The sequence below is a fragment of the Saccostrea cucullata genome, unplaced genomic scaffold (assembly GCF_032062105.1).
Source record: "Saccostrea cucullata isolate Sc308-1 unplaced genomic scaffold, CSIRO_AGI_Scuc_v1 ctg3543, whole genome shotgun sequence".
Classification (NCBI taxonomy): Eukaryota; Metazoa; Mollusca; class Bivalvia; order Ostreida; family Ostreidae; genus Saccostrea; species Saccostrea cuccullata.
Window position 1 is genome coordinate 19,880 of NW_026934733.1, and position 19,606 is coordinate 39,485.

Genomic DNA, 19,606 nt, shown 5'->3' on the forward strand with positions numbered 1-19,606 from the left:
GGACCAACGAACGGATATCATTGAGCCATTGTTGGTCCACTTATTCTTTCAATATTAGGAAAACATCATTTTTGGGCCATCGTTGGTTTGTATCTTATTGGCTCTCCATCATGACAACTCATTTGCTCTTCACTGGTAGGCCACTTGTCCTCAAAATTGACAAACAAATATATACAATAAGGTTATACTAGTTTTGTAGTACAGTTTAATGGTAAAAGCCCTTTAATACTATCTATATATGCTATATATGCTAGATTGATAGTTTGATACATATTCTCAATATCTCATAGAATTGCCATCAACAAGTATTGCATTGTAAGTAGCTCTACATTTATTAAAAAAACTGAGGAAAAGGAAATCAAAATATAAAATTAAATTATGACATACTATAATTTTATTGCTCAGTGCATGAAGAAAACATTAATAAAGAACTAGTTGATGCTCACTTCAAGCGATACATGTAGGGTTACATGACTGTATACTCCCTCTCTGATGTAAATTTATGCACAAGTTCAGTAAATTACAGGTATCAATAAGCACGTCTAACAAATAAACAAAGCCCTCCTGTTCTTAAAATAATACTACTTACACAAAAAAATGTTTCTGGCATCTGCATCGTGTTTGTAACAGACAAACAGACACGGAAAAGGGTAGAACTACAGGTATGTCACACTATATTACAGAAAAAAGTTAGGCACTGTCACTTTCCATCTGATCCCTCTACTAAGTCTCCTCTTCTCTCTCCCAAGTCTTTTCCCTCCTCCCCCTTCTTTTCTTTTCTTCTCTGTCCGTTTCTTCCTCCCCCATCCCTGTCCTTGGCATACCTTAGCTATTCTTTGATTGTGTTCTCAATGTCTTTTTAGAATCTCCAGTAGCACTAAAATTGAATTATTTGGTACTTAATACATTTGTTACTTTTCTCAGTAAAGAGTAAACATACGATTAAATTTACAAGTATATCACTTTATGTTTAAGCTGTCAATTAGGAATAACTGTCTTTTTTGTTTCTTGGTGTAATTAAGTGATTAGCTTGCGTGATGAAGGCATTTATGCATAACATTTCTACGCTTGATCATCATCATCACAACGTTTGATCCAATGTTGCCCCATATAAAAAAATGTATTGAAAATTTGTCGTTACACTGAACAAATTTTAAATGAAAGAACCCAATTTATGTTTAGTACTGAATAAATTTTGTTTTAACTTCAACATGTTCAACATTTTCAAAATGTTTGATCATGTACTCGACGTTTAAGTGTATATAAGTAAATTAAGTGGTAGACTTCGGAAATTTATTCAACTAGACACAAATTTCAATCTAAATAAGGTGCAAATTATTTATTGTTTTAACTGTATCAAAACACATTTTTTATTTTATACTTTCATTTATTTTTCTTGTATAGAAACAATAAATTTGATCACTGATAATTTATTTTGATTTGATAAATTATAAGAATTTTGTATTTTCAAGTAGGATTGGTCGTAGATTTATTTCTGATTGTAGAGACGATCAGATCTGTTAATATACATATTTGTAACAATTAAATGTTTATACACATGGCCCAATGTTGGTCCAATATATCGGGCCAACATTGGTCCAAGGAGCAAAATGACACTGGGCCAACGTCATTTGCTAACATTGGCCTAATGTTCTTGTTGACGTTTCGCCAACAATGTCGCATTCATTGGGCCAATGTTGGCGCAACGTTGGGCCAATATCTCTAGAAATAACACTCTACATTGGGCCAACGTTGGTGAAACATATCGGTTCAACATTGGGCCGATGAGCAAACTTAAATTGGGTCAATGTCATTCGCCAACATTGGCCCGATGTAACCGATTACATTAGCCCAACGTTGGCCCAGTGTTAGCATGCTATCTGGGGTGCAGTGTTGACCCATTAGCACCTGGCCTCTGCACTTCCCCATGTCTGATTTAAACAGATATGTACATGATATCGTTTAAAATCTAAACGTTAATTCAGATATACCGAGGCAAACATATTATTAATACTTACAAAGTGGATGCAGATATGCAAGGTATCAGTCTCATTACGCTCGCTCGTGTCAGATTAAAAATGGCGCGATTATTACAAGTAGCCCGGTTGTTGTCTACCCATGATGCTTAGTCAAATTCATGGTATATTGGGCCAACGTAGGGCCGATGTCAATCCCCAAACAAATATTTTCTCTCATAATAATAGTTTTATGAAATAGGACTAATGCCGAACCGTTTTACATAACCAGCTATCAATTATATTCCATATTGGGCCATTGTTGGCCCAATCAAGGTAACCCAACATAGATAATAGAACCATGATGTAAGATTTGGCCAACGATGTTCTGCTATCTGGGTTATTACAAATAAATATTAAAAAAAGAATAAAACACTCTTTGGTGCTGTGATCACTTATGTGCAAAATTAAAATGTTGAAAATATCATATCTAAACAAAAGCAGTCATCCAATGATAAGCATGGACATAGAAAGTCCTCTTAATTATTTCAGAATGTTCCAACGTTGTCCCAACGTAAAGCTCAGCAACTAATTATAAAATTGACACCATCAATTAGTTGGCAGTATAATAACTGGGCCAACGTTGGCCCAATATAAATACCCCATCTTTGAAACACCTAAACAAAATAACACTTGTGTGTATTACAAACATTGTGCCAACGTTGAGCCAACATACTACTGCCAACTTGATAAGGCACTTTCTTTAAGAGTGTTTTACAAACAACGGGCCAACGTTGGGCCAGCATAATACTACCAATTTAATAAGACATTTTCGTTTAAGGGTGTATTAGAAACATCGGGCCAACGTTGGGGAAACATACTACTAAAAACTTGATAAGACACTTTCTTTAATGGTGTATTACTAACAATGGGCCAACGCTGGGCCAACATACTACTAAAATCTTGATAAGACACTTTCTTTAATGGTGTATTACTAACAATGGGCCAACGTTGGGCCAACATACTACTACCAACTTGTAAATACACTTTCTTTAAGGGTATATTATAAACATTGGTCCAACGTTGGTCCAACACCAGGATCCTTCCTTCCTTGGAAACTAAAGTGAAGGGAAGTTGCTTACGTTGTACCAACATTGGGCTAACATAGGAATTCCGTCATGGTCGAGAAGGTTGACTTGGTAACATTGGTCCAACAATGGCCCAACGTTGTTCCCCCAACGCCAACCATACAACCTTTAACAAATGTTGGCCCAACATAGTCATGCTATCTGGGTAGTTATTTGTTCGGACGGATTAGATATTTGTTCGGACAAATTAGATGTTTGCACAAATTATCTTGTAAAGAGTGATATACAATTTGTTTATTCAGGAGGATATATCCCTTTTTAATACATAAATAGCTCTTTGGACCATGACATACACACGTTGCAACTAGACATGTGCTATTAAAGTCGGGTATGTTGATTGTAAATATTCGGAAATAATGGTTCTATACCGGTATATATTATAGGCCTAAAGTCTGCCATTCTGAAGGTATATTATCTGAGAGCCCATTAGTAAATTCAAAGGGTCAGTTACTTCTTACCAAACATCTTTTCACTCCCATCCCTGACACACTCATAAGATTTTTGTGAAATTTTCTTAATTCACAAACAGGATAATTTAATTAAAAACTCAATGAGGACCTTTTTTTCATTTTATGCACCGCATATGTACCAGATTGATTGATTGAATGTTTTACGCCGAATCGGCAATATTTCAGCCACATATGTATCAGAAATGTATTTCAAAAATCATTTACATGTCATGATTAATAAATGCAGGGTAGTGAATATGTACTTAAAAATTATAAGAAAGAGATCAACATTAAAACGACCTATCTTCAAAATATTTATTGATAATGTTGTTCATTAAAGTTATTTTGCAAAGAATCAAAATTAAATGTAACGTCTTGGTGCAAATCGCACATTAATCGCGGTGTCTTGACAGTTGTTCACATTTTCTCTAATTTGTCCGAACAAATAACTTATTCGTCCGAACGAATTTCTAATTTGTCCGAACGAATATCTAATTCGTCCAAACGAATAACTAATTCGTCTGAACGAATTTCTAATATGTCCGAACAAATAACTTATTTGTCCGAACGAATATCTAATTTGTCCGAACGAATTTCTAATTTGTCCGAACAAATAACTTATTTGTCCGAACGAATACCTAATTCGTCCGAACAAATAACTAATTCGTCCGAACAAATTTCTAATTTGTCCGAACAAATTTCTAATTTGTCCGAACGAATATCTAATTCGTCCGAACGAATATCTAATTCGTCCGAACAAATAACTAATTCGTCCGAACGAATTTCTAATTCGTCCGAACGAATTTCTAATTCGTCCGAACGAATATCTAATTCGTACGAACAAATAACTAATTCGTCCGAACGAATTTCTAATTCGTCCGAACGAATATCTAATTCGTCCGAACAAATAACTAATTCGTCCGAACGAATTTCTATATTGTCCGAACAAATAAAAATATTTTTTTTACCTGGCCCTCCAGCGGCGCCGTACAAAATATACATGTGCCGAAAGTTGTATTTTTAATTGGCAGGGAACATGTATCAAATTCTATTTCAAATTTAATCCTTCCAAGTATATATTCCCATTTTTTATTTATTTTTTCTGAGAAATTCGTAAATCAGATCTAGAAGTGATAGAAAAAAAATATTAAAACTTCTTGGAAATACTAAGTGACTTTTTGCCTTCGGCATGTTCGGTAAAACGAGATTTCCACACCTCCACTGCGTCGAATGATTTTGATTGACAGGACAAGCTCGTGGACATCCTGTAAACCAAGTGAACTTGAAGATTGAAAATAAAAGACGATGAATACTGTCAAATGGATTTGTTAATCTTAAAAAATTCATTACTTTTACTATTTGAAATATTTAGGAAAAATAATTTGAATTTTTATTTGATTCAACAAATATCTGAGAATGAAAGGGTATCCCCCTCTCTCTCTCTCTCTCTCTCTCTCTTTCTCTCTCTCTCTCTCTCTCTCTCTCTCTCTCTCTCTCTCTACATCTTTCTGTTTAATAAAATATATGTCAGCACATCACTTATTTAGTTTTGAAAATTTAATCTATTACAAATAATTTGATTGCCTCTTTCCGTCATCTTGTCTGCGTACAATCACGGCCGGGAAATATTTCCAGGTACATCTTGCTCTAAATTCGCTCTTGCGTACATCTGGGAGGACAAATAAAGAAATTTGTAAACACACTTTTTTCATAAATTTCTTTATGTATATTCGACGTTTACACTTTAATTAGGGTAAAACAATGTTTGAATAGATAATTAAGTCAAAAATAAATATTTTATTTATGTTTGAAATGTGTGTAACGTAACATATGACAGACATATAACGTTACATGACAGACTTGTAGCATATTATGACATGATTAAATAACATTTTTGATGTTTAGCAATACAAATAATTAATAAGAAATAAATTCAAACAATTCCTTATAATGTTAAAAAAATCAATTTGACATAGCAGAAAAAAAAACAATTTGTAGGCTACTTTTGATGCAAAAACTGACGAACGTAATACTGACAGACTCCTTTACCTAGCCAGCCAAGTCACCTTTAAACTTCATTATTTTAGCAAAAAGGTAATGTTATCTTATGAAAATGACATTATTCAAATTTTGATTCCTTATAAATTTTAAATTTGAATTTTTCTAAGATAAATCTCCGCCATACGCTTTGTAACATACAAAATTTCTACCATGTCTGTCATGTTACGTTTTTTCTTGAGCAATACCCGTTCGAAACGAGCCAATAAAATTTATTATTCAAAGCTTATCTTTTATTCTTAGGAATTAAAATACATAAAATAATATTATTTATGAAAATACTAATGAAATTTTAAAAATAATATTATTTAATATTGATAAAACCTATAACGTAACATGGACAGACGCATTAACCCTGACAGACACGTTTTAAGAACTGCAAGAAAATAACTATAAAACTGTATTGTATGAGTTATAAAGACAAATTCTGCCTTATAATACAATAAAATGTCTGAATTAAATATCTTTTTAGTTTAAATTCAATGAATATTTAAATCTGAATGCATCTGTTTGATTTATGTAACATGGACAGACATTCGGTTTGTCCGTCATCGTTACGATAATATTCGGGCAATGTCTGTCAATCGGTAAGTTTTGTAAGAAATTTCAAATTTGAAGGGTTTATGTAATGATGAAGAGCGTGCACGTTCATAATTTAAACAAAACATACAAAATACACCTACTGGTTGACAATATTTGATGATATGTGTAAAATCTAGGATAAAGACGACTTCTAAAGTTATATAAATGTAACATACTTTTTGTAACGTAACACTTGGACAGACAAGCTTTCGTGTCTTCTCGGTCTCTCTCGGTAGCTCTTCTTATAGAAATGTAAGCATATTTGCATAGAACACCAGAGAAATTTTAAATATCCATAACCTTAAGTCAAAAGTATGAGAAGAAGCGTCTCCGAGCTCTATTCTTAAACTTGCACGTAACGCCAACTTGTCATGACAGACACAGGAAGCATCTCACAGATTTGTTAATTTCTCAGCAAACTCGTTTTTCTGTTGAATCTGTGACCACTTAATTGATGAAAAAGTAAACTTTCTACCAGTAGACAAGAAAATTAAGAGAGTTTGCATAAGCGATGTCCCATTTTATAGCAATTTACCATGTGTATTGTACGATGGCCGATATGAGCCGTCAAAATACAAGTAAGAGTAGCTCTATCATGTACATAGAATCAATGGCCAAACACAATAAGTAGTAATAGTAATTTGTACATGTACAAATCTTGAGACAAAATACACTCGAGACTACTTAACATTCTTTAGATTTTTTGGGAAGATTATCTGTAAACTTAAAAGGGACAAATCAAAAACATGTGTTTCTGATTTTTTCCTTTATTTTCTCCCCTCATTTTTAGTTGTTTAATAAATGGTGTCACCTTACTTCAGTTGATTAAAATAATTCAGCAAGATTGTTTTTATTTTCGCCTTTGATCCCTCTGTGTTCCTTTTAATTGTAGTCTCTGCATGGTTTTTTTAATTTTAACTTTCACGACAACAAAATTATTAATCTTCATTCGTAGGACCCAAAATACTATTAAAAGATTTAAGAAACAATGAAGCTGCATTTTTATTAGTTCTTTTCCAGCCCGATGAAAATCTGTTACTTGATGATATGTGCAAGAAATGTGTTTATTTTTAATATTATGCTCTGTCGTTTCCATCATGTTCCATATTTTTTTTCTCGGAACGACGAAAAAAATAGAATGAGGAAATACATAATGTTTAACATAAAATACAGCTCATTTACTATGAAATCTGAATAACGACTCTCATAAAATATGCCTTAATTAAATGATGGAAAAACCCGACAGATTAGATCGCTGACAAAATACATGTATGTAAAAGTAAAATCAGTGTTGCTGTTAAATAACATTAAAAGCATTGGCATATGGAATGAGGGCAAGTAAAGTACCGTATGAAACAGGGGAGGATCCAACCATTTTTGAAAGGAGGTTCTAGGTTTGTGTCCCTCTAACCCCCCCCCCCCCCCATACAAACTCTCAAGCAAAGATTGACACACACATATGGAAAGATCTAAGGTTGTGGTAAATATCATCTTTGTTTTACTTCCTTTTTTCTTTGAAAATGTACCCCCAGTTCAAATAAAAAAATAAACACATTTCAAAACTACTGAAGCCATAAAATTAAATAGATTTGCAGGATTTCCGAAGAGTACAAAGGATTTGTTTTTAGGGTGGGGTTTAAAATAAAGAGTTACATGTTAGTTTCTTCAAAAAATATAATCAAAACACGGTACATACATGTGCATAGCCAACACAGCCAAAAATTGTGGAAATTTAATATCAAATTAAATCATCAAGAAGCAGATTCTCATCTAGTGGCAAAAGAGATAATTAAGATACAGATCCCTTGTTTCTGGAATTTTTAACCAGCGTCCTGGGGCTTATGAATGAAGGTTAAGATTTTGTTGTCGTGAAATTTAAAATCAAAAACACCCAGATAATTTTATTAGAGAAACTTGCAAAATATTTGATTAGATCAAAGACGAAAATAAAAAAAAAAAAAAACTCGCTGCATTTTGTGATCAATTGAAGTAAGGTACACAACATTTATTTAACAAAATAGAAGAAAAATCAGATACACATGTTTTTGATTTTGTTCCTTCTAAGTTTACAGTTAATCTTCCCAGTAAATCTAAGGAATGTTAAGTAGTCTCGAGTGTATTTTGTCTCAAGATTTGTACATGTACAAATTTTTACTACTACTTCATGCGTTTTGCCATCGATTATGTGTACATAATAGAGCTACTCTTACTTGTATTTTGACGGCTCATATCGGCCATCGTAGTATTGAGACTGACAGACGTTATGTTCAAAATATGAGGAGAAATAAAATTCATTTTTTTCTTTTATTTGAGACATAATGTGCATTTAAATACTTTTGTATGTAAATTCTAACCTTCCTAAACAGTAGTAAATAAAAATATTCTGTATATAAGGTATCATCGCCGTATATTAGTCTTTTATTTTGACATGGTTGAAAATGTCCTCCTACACATGCGTGATTCTAGTGGAATTATCAAATTCATTTCAAGAAAAATAAGTACGTTGATGAAAAAATCTACTCATATTATCTTTTCTATATATTTGCAATATAGTTTTCAATATAAAATATTTTTTATTTCAGTTTTTTTCAATAATTTATGAAATATTTCTCTTGTAAAAGTCATAGGTCAAGTTGTACACAAGAGCGAATTTTTAGCCACCTAGAAGTTAGCTAAAATAATCATCATAAAAAATAAAATGACACATAAAGTTTTAATATTTTGCATTAGAATTTTAAAATACGAGCGAATTTATGCAATACGTCAACAGACATTTGTAAATAAAAATAAATCCGTTATTTTACTCAGAATCGCCTTGGCACGGAAGTACATGTATGGTTGTTCCAACCGGGTAGATGTAATTAATTCATTCTATAAGTAGTAGTTTTATCTGCTACAGTCCACATTATTTTATTAGTTAAAAGAATAAGCATATTTACTATATATGTACGTGTAGTTTTATTTTATATTTATACTACAAGCGTTCGGTAACAAATACTCATGTTTTACGGCAATTAAAAACATGTTATTAAAATATCGACTTAAAACATATGTATGTGCAGAAAAAAATGTTTTTATTATTTATTTATCTATTGTTTAAAAATATCTTAGCACCTGAAATTAGAATTGTTGAATCATAGAATAATTTCAACGCAAGGAAAAGATCGGAGGCATTCCTAAGAAATTGTTAATCTTGCGTTCACCGTTCAGTTTGCGCTCCGTTCGTGTTCTGCGTTCACTCACCGTTCACACATCGTTCACCAAGTTGCGTTCAGCGTTCGCACATCGTTCATTAACCGTTCCCTCTGCATTCGTTCACCGTTCTTTCACCCTTCAGGTTGGAAAGTAGAACGTTTTAGGGACTATAGAACTGTACAGAGATAATCATTGTTCTAAAGCTATTTTCGAAATTTGGAAATAATGTAATTGGATATTTCCAGATATTAACTTGTAAAGTGATGAAACATCGCACAATTTAATTGAACTCTTATCCAATAAATCTCTTGTTTAGCCACAGTGGTTTTTATGCTCCTATTTCTGGAGTTGTTTATGTAGAAATGAAGAACATAATATACATGTATGTTTATTGATGCTCCATAATTTGTATATTATGTACGTAGTATTAAAATTCTTGGTATCCAATAAAAGGTCTGTTCACAAAACTTATATATCTGAAGTATGAAATCTCTTGCCCTTAACAATCAAAAGTTATGGCCAAGGTTTAGGTTAAAGTTTTTTTTCATAAGTATGGAAATCTTTAAGGTCATGGTCAAAAGATCAAAGTTGTTGGTACTCTATAAAAGGTCTTGCCACAACAAATACATTATGGAAAATAAAAGTCCTGGTATCAACTGTTCAAAAGATATGACCGAAGTAAAAAGTTGGGATATTTTTTGTAAAATTGAGTCAAAACTCCAATATCAAGGGCAAAAGATGAGATTTGGTGTTACCCAAAGAAAGGTCTTGTCACAAGAAAATCAGATGTGAAATATGTAAGGCATAGTTCTACTGAATCAAAAGTCGGACGGAAACGACAAAAAACTATATACCCATGAAACTTTGTTTACGGAGGCATAAAAATCACGTCTTCATATCATGGGTATGTTCAAGGCACATGGACAGTTGCAACAAAACATTTACATTCTCTCCCCATTTTTACAAATATATATATTCTAATGATCATCAAAAATTAGAGATACAAGACAGATTTAGAGCTCTAAACCTTTGTTATGTTCTGATTTTTTTTTAACAGATTTCCATCAAATATTTCTCATTTTATTTGCAATTGCCTCATAACAAATTTATACACCTGTATATTGCATGAACTTAAATCAGATCTAGATGTTTCGTATGTATATAAATTTCAGATATGTAAGCTTGCCTTTAAAATGTATGTTGAGGAGGAGAATTTCGTAGCGCGTAAATGTACAGGTGGGACATTACCATGTATGTAATAGATACTGTGGTTTCATTAGTTTTCGTTGGCATCAATTTTCGTAGATTTTGTAAAACAGACGTTTTCAAGGATATGTAAGTTCATGGGCAAAAGCATTGCCTAGACTAAAGAATAACATATATCTTAATTCAATGAATATTAAAATTTGGTGGATCTGCTGAACATCGAAATCTTCGAAAATTGGTGCTCAACGAATATTGATGAAACCACAGCATATGCCGAGTACTTTCCATATGTAAAATTATTAGACTGTTTGAGGCGTATTTCATCAGTATTATACCTTGTTTTTTTTTCAAAGTTTCGTTTGGTTTTAAATATGTTAAAATGTGAGAGACATTCTGAAAACTATTGTTTTGGTAGAGAAAAAGTTTTAGATTTTTTTTGTTTTTTCCCGTGTTCTAAAAAATGAAAGTTTCAAAAAAGTAATAATTATTGTATATTCTTGGCAACCTAAAATTCATCATTAAAAATATGATTTGTGTATTGTGTATGTTTAAATTGTGAGAAGAGTCCATTTTGATACATCTAAAGGAAAGCAAAAATCATCTATTTACCTCTTTCCGGATGAAAATGAAAATCCTGAAATTATATTCTATTTCTACAGGACATTTACACCAACAATCATCTTCTAAATCATAATTAGGCTACTGCGTAAAATTATGAGGAAAATATAAGAATTTTATGAGGAAAACGAATTCCATTCCCCCATCCTAGATTCCCCAGTTAAAAGGTTAAAAATCCTAAAGTTTTTAATCATTCACTTTGTAGAAAACTACGATCGGTATCAATTATAAATAACTTGTTTAATAGATATCATACTCTTTATTTAAATTACTGAAATTTTAAGTTATATTGCAGAGATGAGATCTTTAGGTAACAATTCTTTATATTTATTAACCAAGTGTAAATCGCCAGCTTACACATGGACTGTTCATGACCAAGAAATACACGCTTGTCAATCATCAGTATCACAAAAAATTTTGAATGCTTTAAGACAAAATTTATGTTGAAGCAAAAGTATACCTACAGTTTCTGTTGAAAATGAATTAGGTATACTATATATACTGACACGCACAAGAAACGCAACAAGCAGTAATCTACAAATGTTTGAATTTTTTATCGAATGATTTTCAAAAAAGAATACAGTAAGGCTAACCTTACTTTTCAGAACATCAGGGATTTGATAAAAATGTTAAATGTTTATCTTTTAACTTTACTAAGTAACATATGACTGTTAAAACACCCCCCTCCCAGTCATTCAATTACAACGTGCAAGACTGTCCTAAAAAACAATTACAGCTTAATTTTTACGATACAATAGGTTAATCAATATCGAGATCTGAGCGAAGGAGTTATTCTTTGACATTTTTAAATGCCTGTTTTTTAGAAGATGATTAGGTCGAATTTTCTCTAACTTAGTGCATTGTAGTAACCCTTGAACTTCCGGTCCAAGGACTATCATTTATGCATATATGATACATAAGACCCCGTTGATGCGTAATGCAGTGTATTTTTGCATCATCAACTCTTCATCACCTTTACGTTGAGATTTTCCAGTTAGGGCAATGGAAATGCTTACTTAAGCCATTTTCGAGAAGCCTTAGCATCGTAACGGGAAACGAAAGGAGATTTTATTTTTTGAAATGTTGCTGCTTTACTTAAGATGAACAGTATAAACCCTTAAAGCTCCCATAATATTGCCAAATGTTTTGTTAAACATGCCATTTTTGATTTCTATTAAGCAGACTCAAACTTGACTTCCGGTTATGGTACGAAAATCGTTCAACCGTTAAATTACCGATATTTACCAAATTGAAGATATCCATAATTTTAAAATACAAAATTCTTTACTTTACGTAATTATCTCCCCCAAATTCGGGTGTTGCGTTTCTTTTGCGTGTCAGTATATATACATGTATAGAGGAAAAAAAAAGAATAATTACATTGCAGGTGTACTATATATACATGTATAGAGAAAAAAATAACTTTTAAGAACTGTTGCATTTCACAAGTATATTAAGATATGAATGAACTTACCTCCCTGAAGAAATCTCCTTGCCTCCGGTAACGTAAAATCACAAGCCAGTTTCCTTCCCGCAAATTTCATAGGAATGTCCACACATATTTTCCTTAAACAGGACATACAACAAAACGTAAAAACAATTTACCATTAAGTCAAATGCTGACTGAAGTTTTTCATACCAATTGTTAGTCCATTATTTGCACCCTGAATTAACGATGGATTTTCCGGTATTTCATGATAAAGACAAGGAGCACACGACGGGTGTAACCAGTTGGCAGAGGATGTTCATTCCTCCCTTGGCACCTGCTCCAACCTCTGTTGTTTTGGAGGCCCGTTTTTGCTCTTTCCCTATTTTGTATTGTGTTATGGAATTTTGATCTTGAATACTGTTCGTTATCCCCATGTTCATTACACTACTAATTTTGAACATAATTTTGCCAAGGATTTAATCTTTACTATAGATATTTTCAATAATCATAATAATCACTCATCCAGTAAATAAGAAAAAGCTGTTTACAAAGATGACTAGCTCTAGATTTAAGTAGAATACATGCGTGAGAACATAAGTCTGATATCCTGAAATCTTAAAAAAAAAAACCACACAGTCCGTTTTTTTTTTTTTTTTTTTTTTGCATTTTTGGAAAGAGATGTATTTTATTTCTTATTTTTTTTTTGTCATTGTTAAAGATATGTTAATTTATATTTTTTGCAGTTACAAAAATACTTTTTAAGGCAACATAATGTGGTCATGCAATTTCATAATTTACAAACAATGCTTAATTAAATCTTATTCTTCAGTTTAAAGTTATGATTTTGCATTGTGAAAAAGGCATACATTACACATGATGTCAGACTCAGTTCAGAAATAATGTGAATTTAAATATATGAGAATGTATAGGCACACGAACAAAAAAAAACTAATTTCAGTCACTAAATTAAAAAAAAATTACAAATTTATTTTAAGAAATTCATAATGCTGACTTTATTAGCCTACGCCGATCATACCGTTTTAGAAAGAATTTACATGCTTGTTCCTTAATATACTCCTTTGAGAAACTTAGTCTCTTTGCTGTGACCCAAGCTTACCCGAAGTTTCGTGGTTTGAACAAAGTTAAATCTTCAATACAAGAGACAGAGGATGCTTGCATATAAATATGATATATTTAATATATGGATTTGTTTTTCTTGTGAAGAGGTTTATAAAAGTTTTTTTCTATGTAAGTAACAGACTACTCATTGTGGTCCAAATCTCCACCAAGAGGCCTGATTTTGAACAAATTAGCAAGAACCTTGACTATGTAAGACTTTACATGAATTTTTATTTTTGGGGTTGCCACCAAAATCTCATTTAATCTATGTTATCTCTTCTTGTAAGAGGGAGCGTCTAATACTTTATTTGTATAAAATGGACTTCCTACACTTGCGGATACCAAGTTTGCATGAATTTGGCTCAATAATGAGATAACTGATGATACATGTTTACATGTTAGTCCAAAATGTAAAATACTTACAAACGGAAAATTAGAAAGACGCCGGACAAAATATGATTAGAAAATCTTACTTGATATTTCAGATCTGATGAGTCAAAAAAAAGTATTTTGTGAACTGTAAACTAACTTATTTTATAATGGTTAAACTTAAAGTTAAATGTTTTCGGGGTGGAAAAAAGACCCAATAAGTTATGACTCAGATAAAACGAAAATTATTCATTATCATCACTACCAAAACTCTCTCTAACCCGAATTAAAATCTGGAGTACCCAATACTATTTCCATGCCTCAAAAATCTACTATCCCACAAAGAAAATTTTGATTTTAGTTTCACAGTTCGTGGAGGAAATTTTGCATAAAAATACACACCTTTGTAGCGTATAAGTCTGGACTGAATGAATGAAATGCAGGACAGCAATAACCAGAATAACCAGAAAAACTAAAAAAAAAAAAACAAAACAAAACAAAAAAAAAATATGAAGAAAACGATCTATTAGAAGAACATTTAGGTGTTAATCAATGTTCTAGCTGTAATTTTTAGAGAGAGAGAGAGAGAGAGAGAGAGAGAGAGAGACTCACGCCATTTGAAAATATCCATGTTATAGGTAATCTTTTTTTAAATGAATGCTTCCTTGATAGAATGTTTCCTTATTTTAGTATACAACAATGTACATGTATCATAAATTAAGGCAAAAAGCTTTTTTAGTATACAACAATGTACATGTATCATAAATTAAAGCAAAAAGCTTTCAAGTCACAATTCATCTACTATATGTATGACAGAATAAAAGAAAACAACAGGAAGCGTTTTATTTTTATATTTTGACACTTTTTAAATTTTATACTGAATCTTGTTACTTCCTTATACCCTATCTCACTTATGATTATTTCTTCTTCCTTGTTCCTCTGCGTTTATCTATATATTCTATTTCAAAATATTAATAAACTTTAAAACCGCTACTTGATTTATGAAATAAGTACGGAAGCCCATTTAGGACCTATCAAAAAATATTTTTGAATTCGTTATAACAATTTTTAGAATTCGTTACAATGAATTTAATTTGTTATAACAGATTTATTGAATTTGTTATAACAAATTTAATTTGTTATAACAGATTCATTAAATTCGTTATAACGAATTTTATTTGCTATTACAGGCTTATTGAATTCGTTATAACGAATTTAATTTGTTATAACAGATTTATTGAATTCGTTATAACGAATTTAATTTGTAATAACAGATTTATTGAATTCGTTATAACGAATTTAATCTGTTATTACAGATTTGTTGAATTCGTTATAACCAAATTCAAAAATTTAGTTATAACGAATTCAACAAATCTGTAATAAAAAATTAAATTGTTATAACGAATTCAATGAATCTGTTATAACAAATTAAATTCGTCATAATGAATTCTAACAATATATTCTAACAAATTGAATTCGTTATAACGAATTCAATGAATCTGTTATTATAATAACAAATTAAATTCGTTATAACGAATTCAATGAATCTGTTTTAACAAATTAAATTCGTTATAACGAATTCCAAAAAATCTGTTATAACAAATTAAATTCGTTATAACAAATTCTAAAAATCGTTATAACGAATTCAAAAATATTTTTAATAGGTCCTAAATGGGCTTCCGTAAATAAGCATTTATTCGTACCGTTAAAAATCTCATTTACATCTTCATACGTCAATATATGAATACGACGTCTGAATGTGAGAAAACTGGAGTGAAGAATTCATAAACTGTTTCATTGTTGTTCATATGATACAAACATTGTCGAATTGGTCAATGTGTTCAAGATTACTGATCTTAATTGTTAAATACAAAAAATATGATTGCTTTCATCTTGTTCATAAAAATTGCGTTTAAACAGTCAAAATGGTACATTATGGAGGACATCCAACTTTTCTTACAATCTATTTTAATATTTCTTTGTTCTATGATCGATACAATGACTTTGTCAGCAAACACAATTTTACATTAAGTCAAATGCTGACTGACGTTTTCCAACTATTTGTAAGGCCATTTTATCTATTTACGATTTGAATTGTCGATGAATATTTCCGTTGTTTCTCAGTTATGTCAAGGACTATACGGCGGTTATGACACCTGATAATGAGTCATGTTAATTTTGAATACTAACAATTATACATATGCAAATGTCTAAACACTACAGATTGGTAATGATTATTCAAACAACTATTCTAGAACTGATGGAGTAACTGACCAGTAAATTCTGAAGACAACTATGAACATCCATCGCTTCTTACTTGAGTTGATAATGTGCACCTTCCAATATTTACTCATCGCTGTTCCAGTGTCTGGCAATTATTTAAGCAAAAAAAAAAAAACGTTTTGGTTGTTGGTTCCGGCATGAATGTCGCATTGTTACAGAAAAAAAATCATTATGCGGGTTATGCTATTTTCTGCGACATTAATTCCCTTTCTAACAAACAAAATAAGAAAAGCATTATTCACATTTGATGACCGTCAAGCAAAAACCATCCTTAAGTCAAAAATTTGACATTTTGAGTTTTTTAGTGATTCTAATAGAAAATTTTCTTCTCTTTCAAATGATATATAACATGTCATTGTTCATAGACTAGAAATAAGTTAAAATTTTCAAAGAAAAATTACAAATTTTATGTCATGACGCTGTGTTTTATCGGAAAACATCATTAATTTACTTCTCACATTTCCATACTTGGGTTGTAAAAACTGCACAAGAAAAATCACCTCGGACTTCAAATGACATTTCGTATGTGATTTTTATTTAAATATTTGTTCGTTTTCCTTTTTTTTTGATCGATAATTTTAGCATTATAAAAGAAACATCTGGTTTCTACCCCCCCCCCCTTAAAAAGGAGACACGTCGGATGTGGGTTTGTTTGTGGGGTGGGGTGATGGTTTATTGTGCCCTAAATGCCCTTCATGTGGCATATGCTTGGAAAATCTTAGTATTATCTTAGATTCATCCGATACTAGAGACTTTCATGTACAACCCCCCCCCCCCAAAAAAAAGAGAGAGAGAGAGAGAGAAAATATCAGATTGATGTATTGTATGCTTCTTTTGTTTCAGAGATTTAATTCGCCATTTTAGGATCGAAAAAATTAAACAATATGAAGGTCAGGGTACATTTACGTCAAGTTGACATATATATAAAAAAGTATATTGTACCGTTAATTTATATTATTTGTCGATTTAACTAAATGTGTAAGGCCACAGAAGGTGTTTTCTTTTTCTCATACATGTAAGATTTTGAGTGTAGCTTTGTATGAATAAAAAAAAATTAGGTCTGCTAATAAGGGGCAACATGTAAATAGCGACATCATTTTCCAGAGAGAGAGAGAGAGAGAGAGAGAGAGAGAGAGAGAGAGAGAGAGAGCATTATATCACATACGAAGGTGTGTGTATGTGTGTGTGAGTTAGTTTGTTTTAATCCTGTTTTTGTTTCGGAATTTATTTTTTTGAACAGTTTTAGGATCACATTCTATTTCATCTTTCCCTCAATAACATCGCACAAATGATCCTTATAAAGCAACCACAACACTTTCCTACCGGAGATTAACAAGATTTGTTGAAGAGACACTGCATTAAAGATGCATATTATCCCTATAGCTGAAGTATAATTTTTACCCATGCAGAAAAATGTTTGGTACTTTACTTCACAGAAAACGGAATAGAAGCCCCCCCCCCCCCCCACCTTCTTATCTGCTGCAAATGTGCACTTTTCGTTCCTGGTGATGGATTTCTAGCAATCGATTTCTCTTTGTTTTTATATTTTACCTATTAAAGGAAGTCAAACATCCACCACCTTTTATCATGCCGAGGTACAGGAATTGTGGATGGAGGAAAGTTTTTGATTGAAAACAAGTACCCATGCATAATAAAGAAATATCTGTTAATTATTGAGAAAAAAATTACAATGTGTTTTTTTCCTGCTTGATTGTAGACGATATTAAGACAATTATTTAAAACCTGACCTACCATAGTCTCGTTCAAAAAGACACACGGCTGTCTCCGTAAATGTCCGACCAGCAGATGCTAGCTGATCGGAGATTTACGGAGACAGCCGAGTGTCTGGTTGAACGAGACTACAGCTGATCGGAGATTAACGGAGACAGCCGAGTGTCTGGTTGAACGGCACTAGACTTACCAGTGTATTTGTTTCAGCTATGTAAAAAAAATGCATCACCAGGTCCAGAAGAGTTCGTAATTTTATACAGTGTGGCTGCGGCAATATTTGAAGATGAAAAAATAATTATCCGGATAAAGATTTCTGCACAGGATGAAGTTTTTTTTGTTAAAGTAGAATTTAGAGACCATGACTGCAGTCATGAGGGGGGGATACTGCTGCTTTCTCTTTTAAGCAGCAGTTTCGTGTACCCCTCCTCCTGGTGTGACATACATTTTTTTTATTAATTTAAAAAGAAATCAGATCTGAAGCAATCTCAGAAGTTCTCTTTTAAAATATATCTGAATTTGCCTCTAGAATCTAAAAAGTGTTCCTATAAATACAGCATCGGAAACAATGACTTAAATAAAGGATCCTCGCACATTAATTTTGAACATATATTATGCGGATCTCGAGTGACATGAGACAATTCGTGCAAAAATGCAAGCATTAAAACAATTCCTTAACACACACACACACAGAGAGAGAGAGAGAGAGAGAGAGAGAGAGAGAGAGAGAGAGAGAGAGAGAGAGAATTATGAACTGAGTACCATGCATTGCCAAAATTTAGACTCCAAAACACAGTTGGTCTTTGGCATAAATGTTACGATGTACATGTACGTGGTGTGTAATTGAAAGCCCATATATGGAACGCCATCACTGCCTTATAGCATACAACTATGCATTTATTACGTCAATTTATCATTACGTGATGTGAACATATCTTTACGTTATGTCCATTTTTTATGGGATGATGAAAATATATCTTAACATCATGTCAATGCTGCATTGAAGTAAATACATCCTTTCTTTATGTCAGCACTTCATAACTTGAAGTAAAAAATTCATTATGTGAAGTGATAATGTGTTTACATTGTGTTAAAACTTAATTACGTTTAATGAATGTTTCTTTACATCATTTCATTTCTTTAATATGTGAGGTCAAAATTGCATTACGTCAAGTAAATTGTTTTTTATAATTAAACTTATCATCACATGAAGTCAAAAGCCCATTCCTTTTTGAGAGTGTATATTTCTATTATATCAAAGTATTATTACGTGATATGGATTTATCTTTATTTTACAGCGAGGGCATCATGATGTGAGGTGAACACATCTTACCTTTATGTCAGTGCTTTATTACGTGGTGTAAAAAGTGTATAACATAATGTGAACATATCTTTATATTATATCAACACTTTATTACATTATGTCAAAACACATACCGTGATGTGGATATATTATAACGTTATGCC

The 19,606-nt window shown here is 31.8% G+C and overlaps 1 protein-coding gene across 1 annotated transcript in view; it reads right to left on the reverse strand.

Annotated features, from left to right (window-relative positions):
* LOC134241239 (uncharacterized) overlaps positions 1-14,836 on the reverse strand; it is a gene marked incomplete at its 3' end in the record, with an annotated part of 34,605 nt that extends 19,769 nt beyond the window's left edge. Inside the window, exons 1-3 of the mRNA XM_062723301.1 lie at positions 14,741-14,836; positions 14,531-14,600; positions 12,686-12,777 (exon numbers count right to left, since the gene is read on the reverse strand). Of these exons, the coding sequence (XP_062579285.1) occupies positions 12,686-12,777; positions 14,531-14,600; positions 14,741-14,759 (181 nt within the window). The remainder of the gene's footprint in view (positions 1-12,685; positions 12,778-14,530; positions 14,601-14,740) is intronic.
* Positions 14,837-19,606: the final 4,770 nt, after the last annotated feature.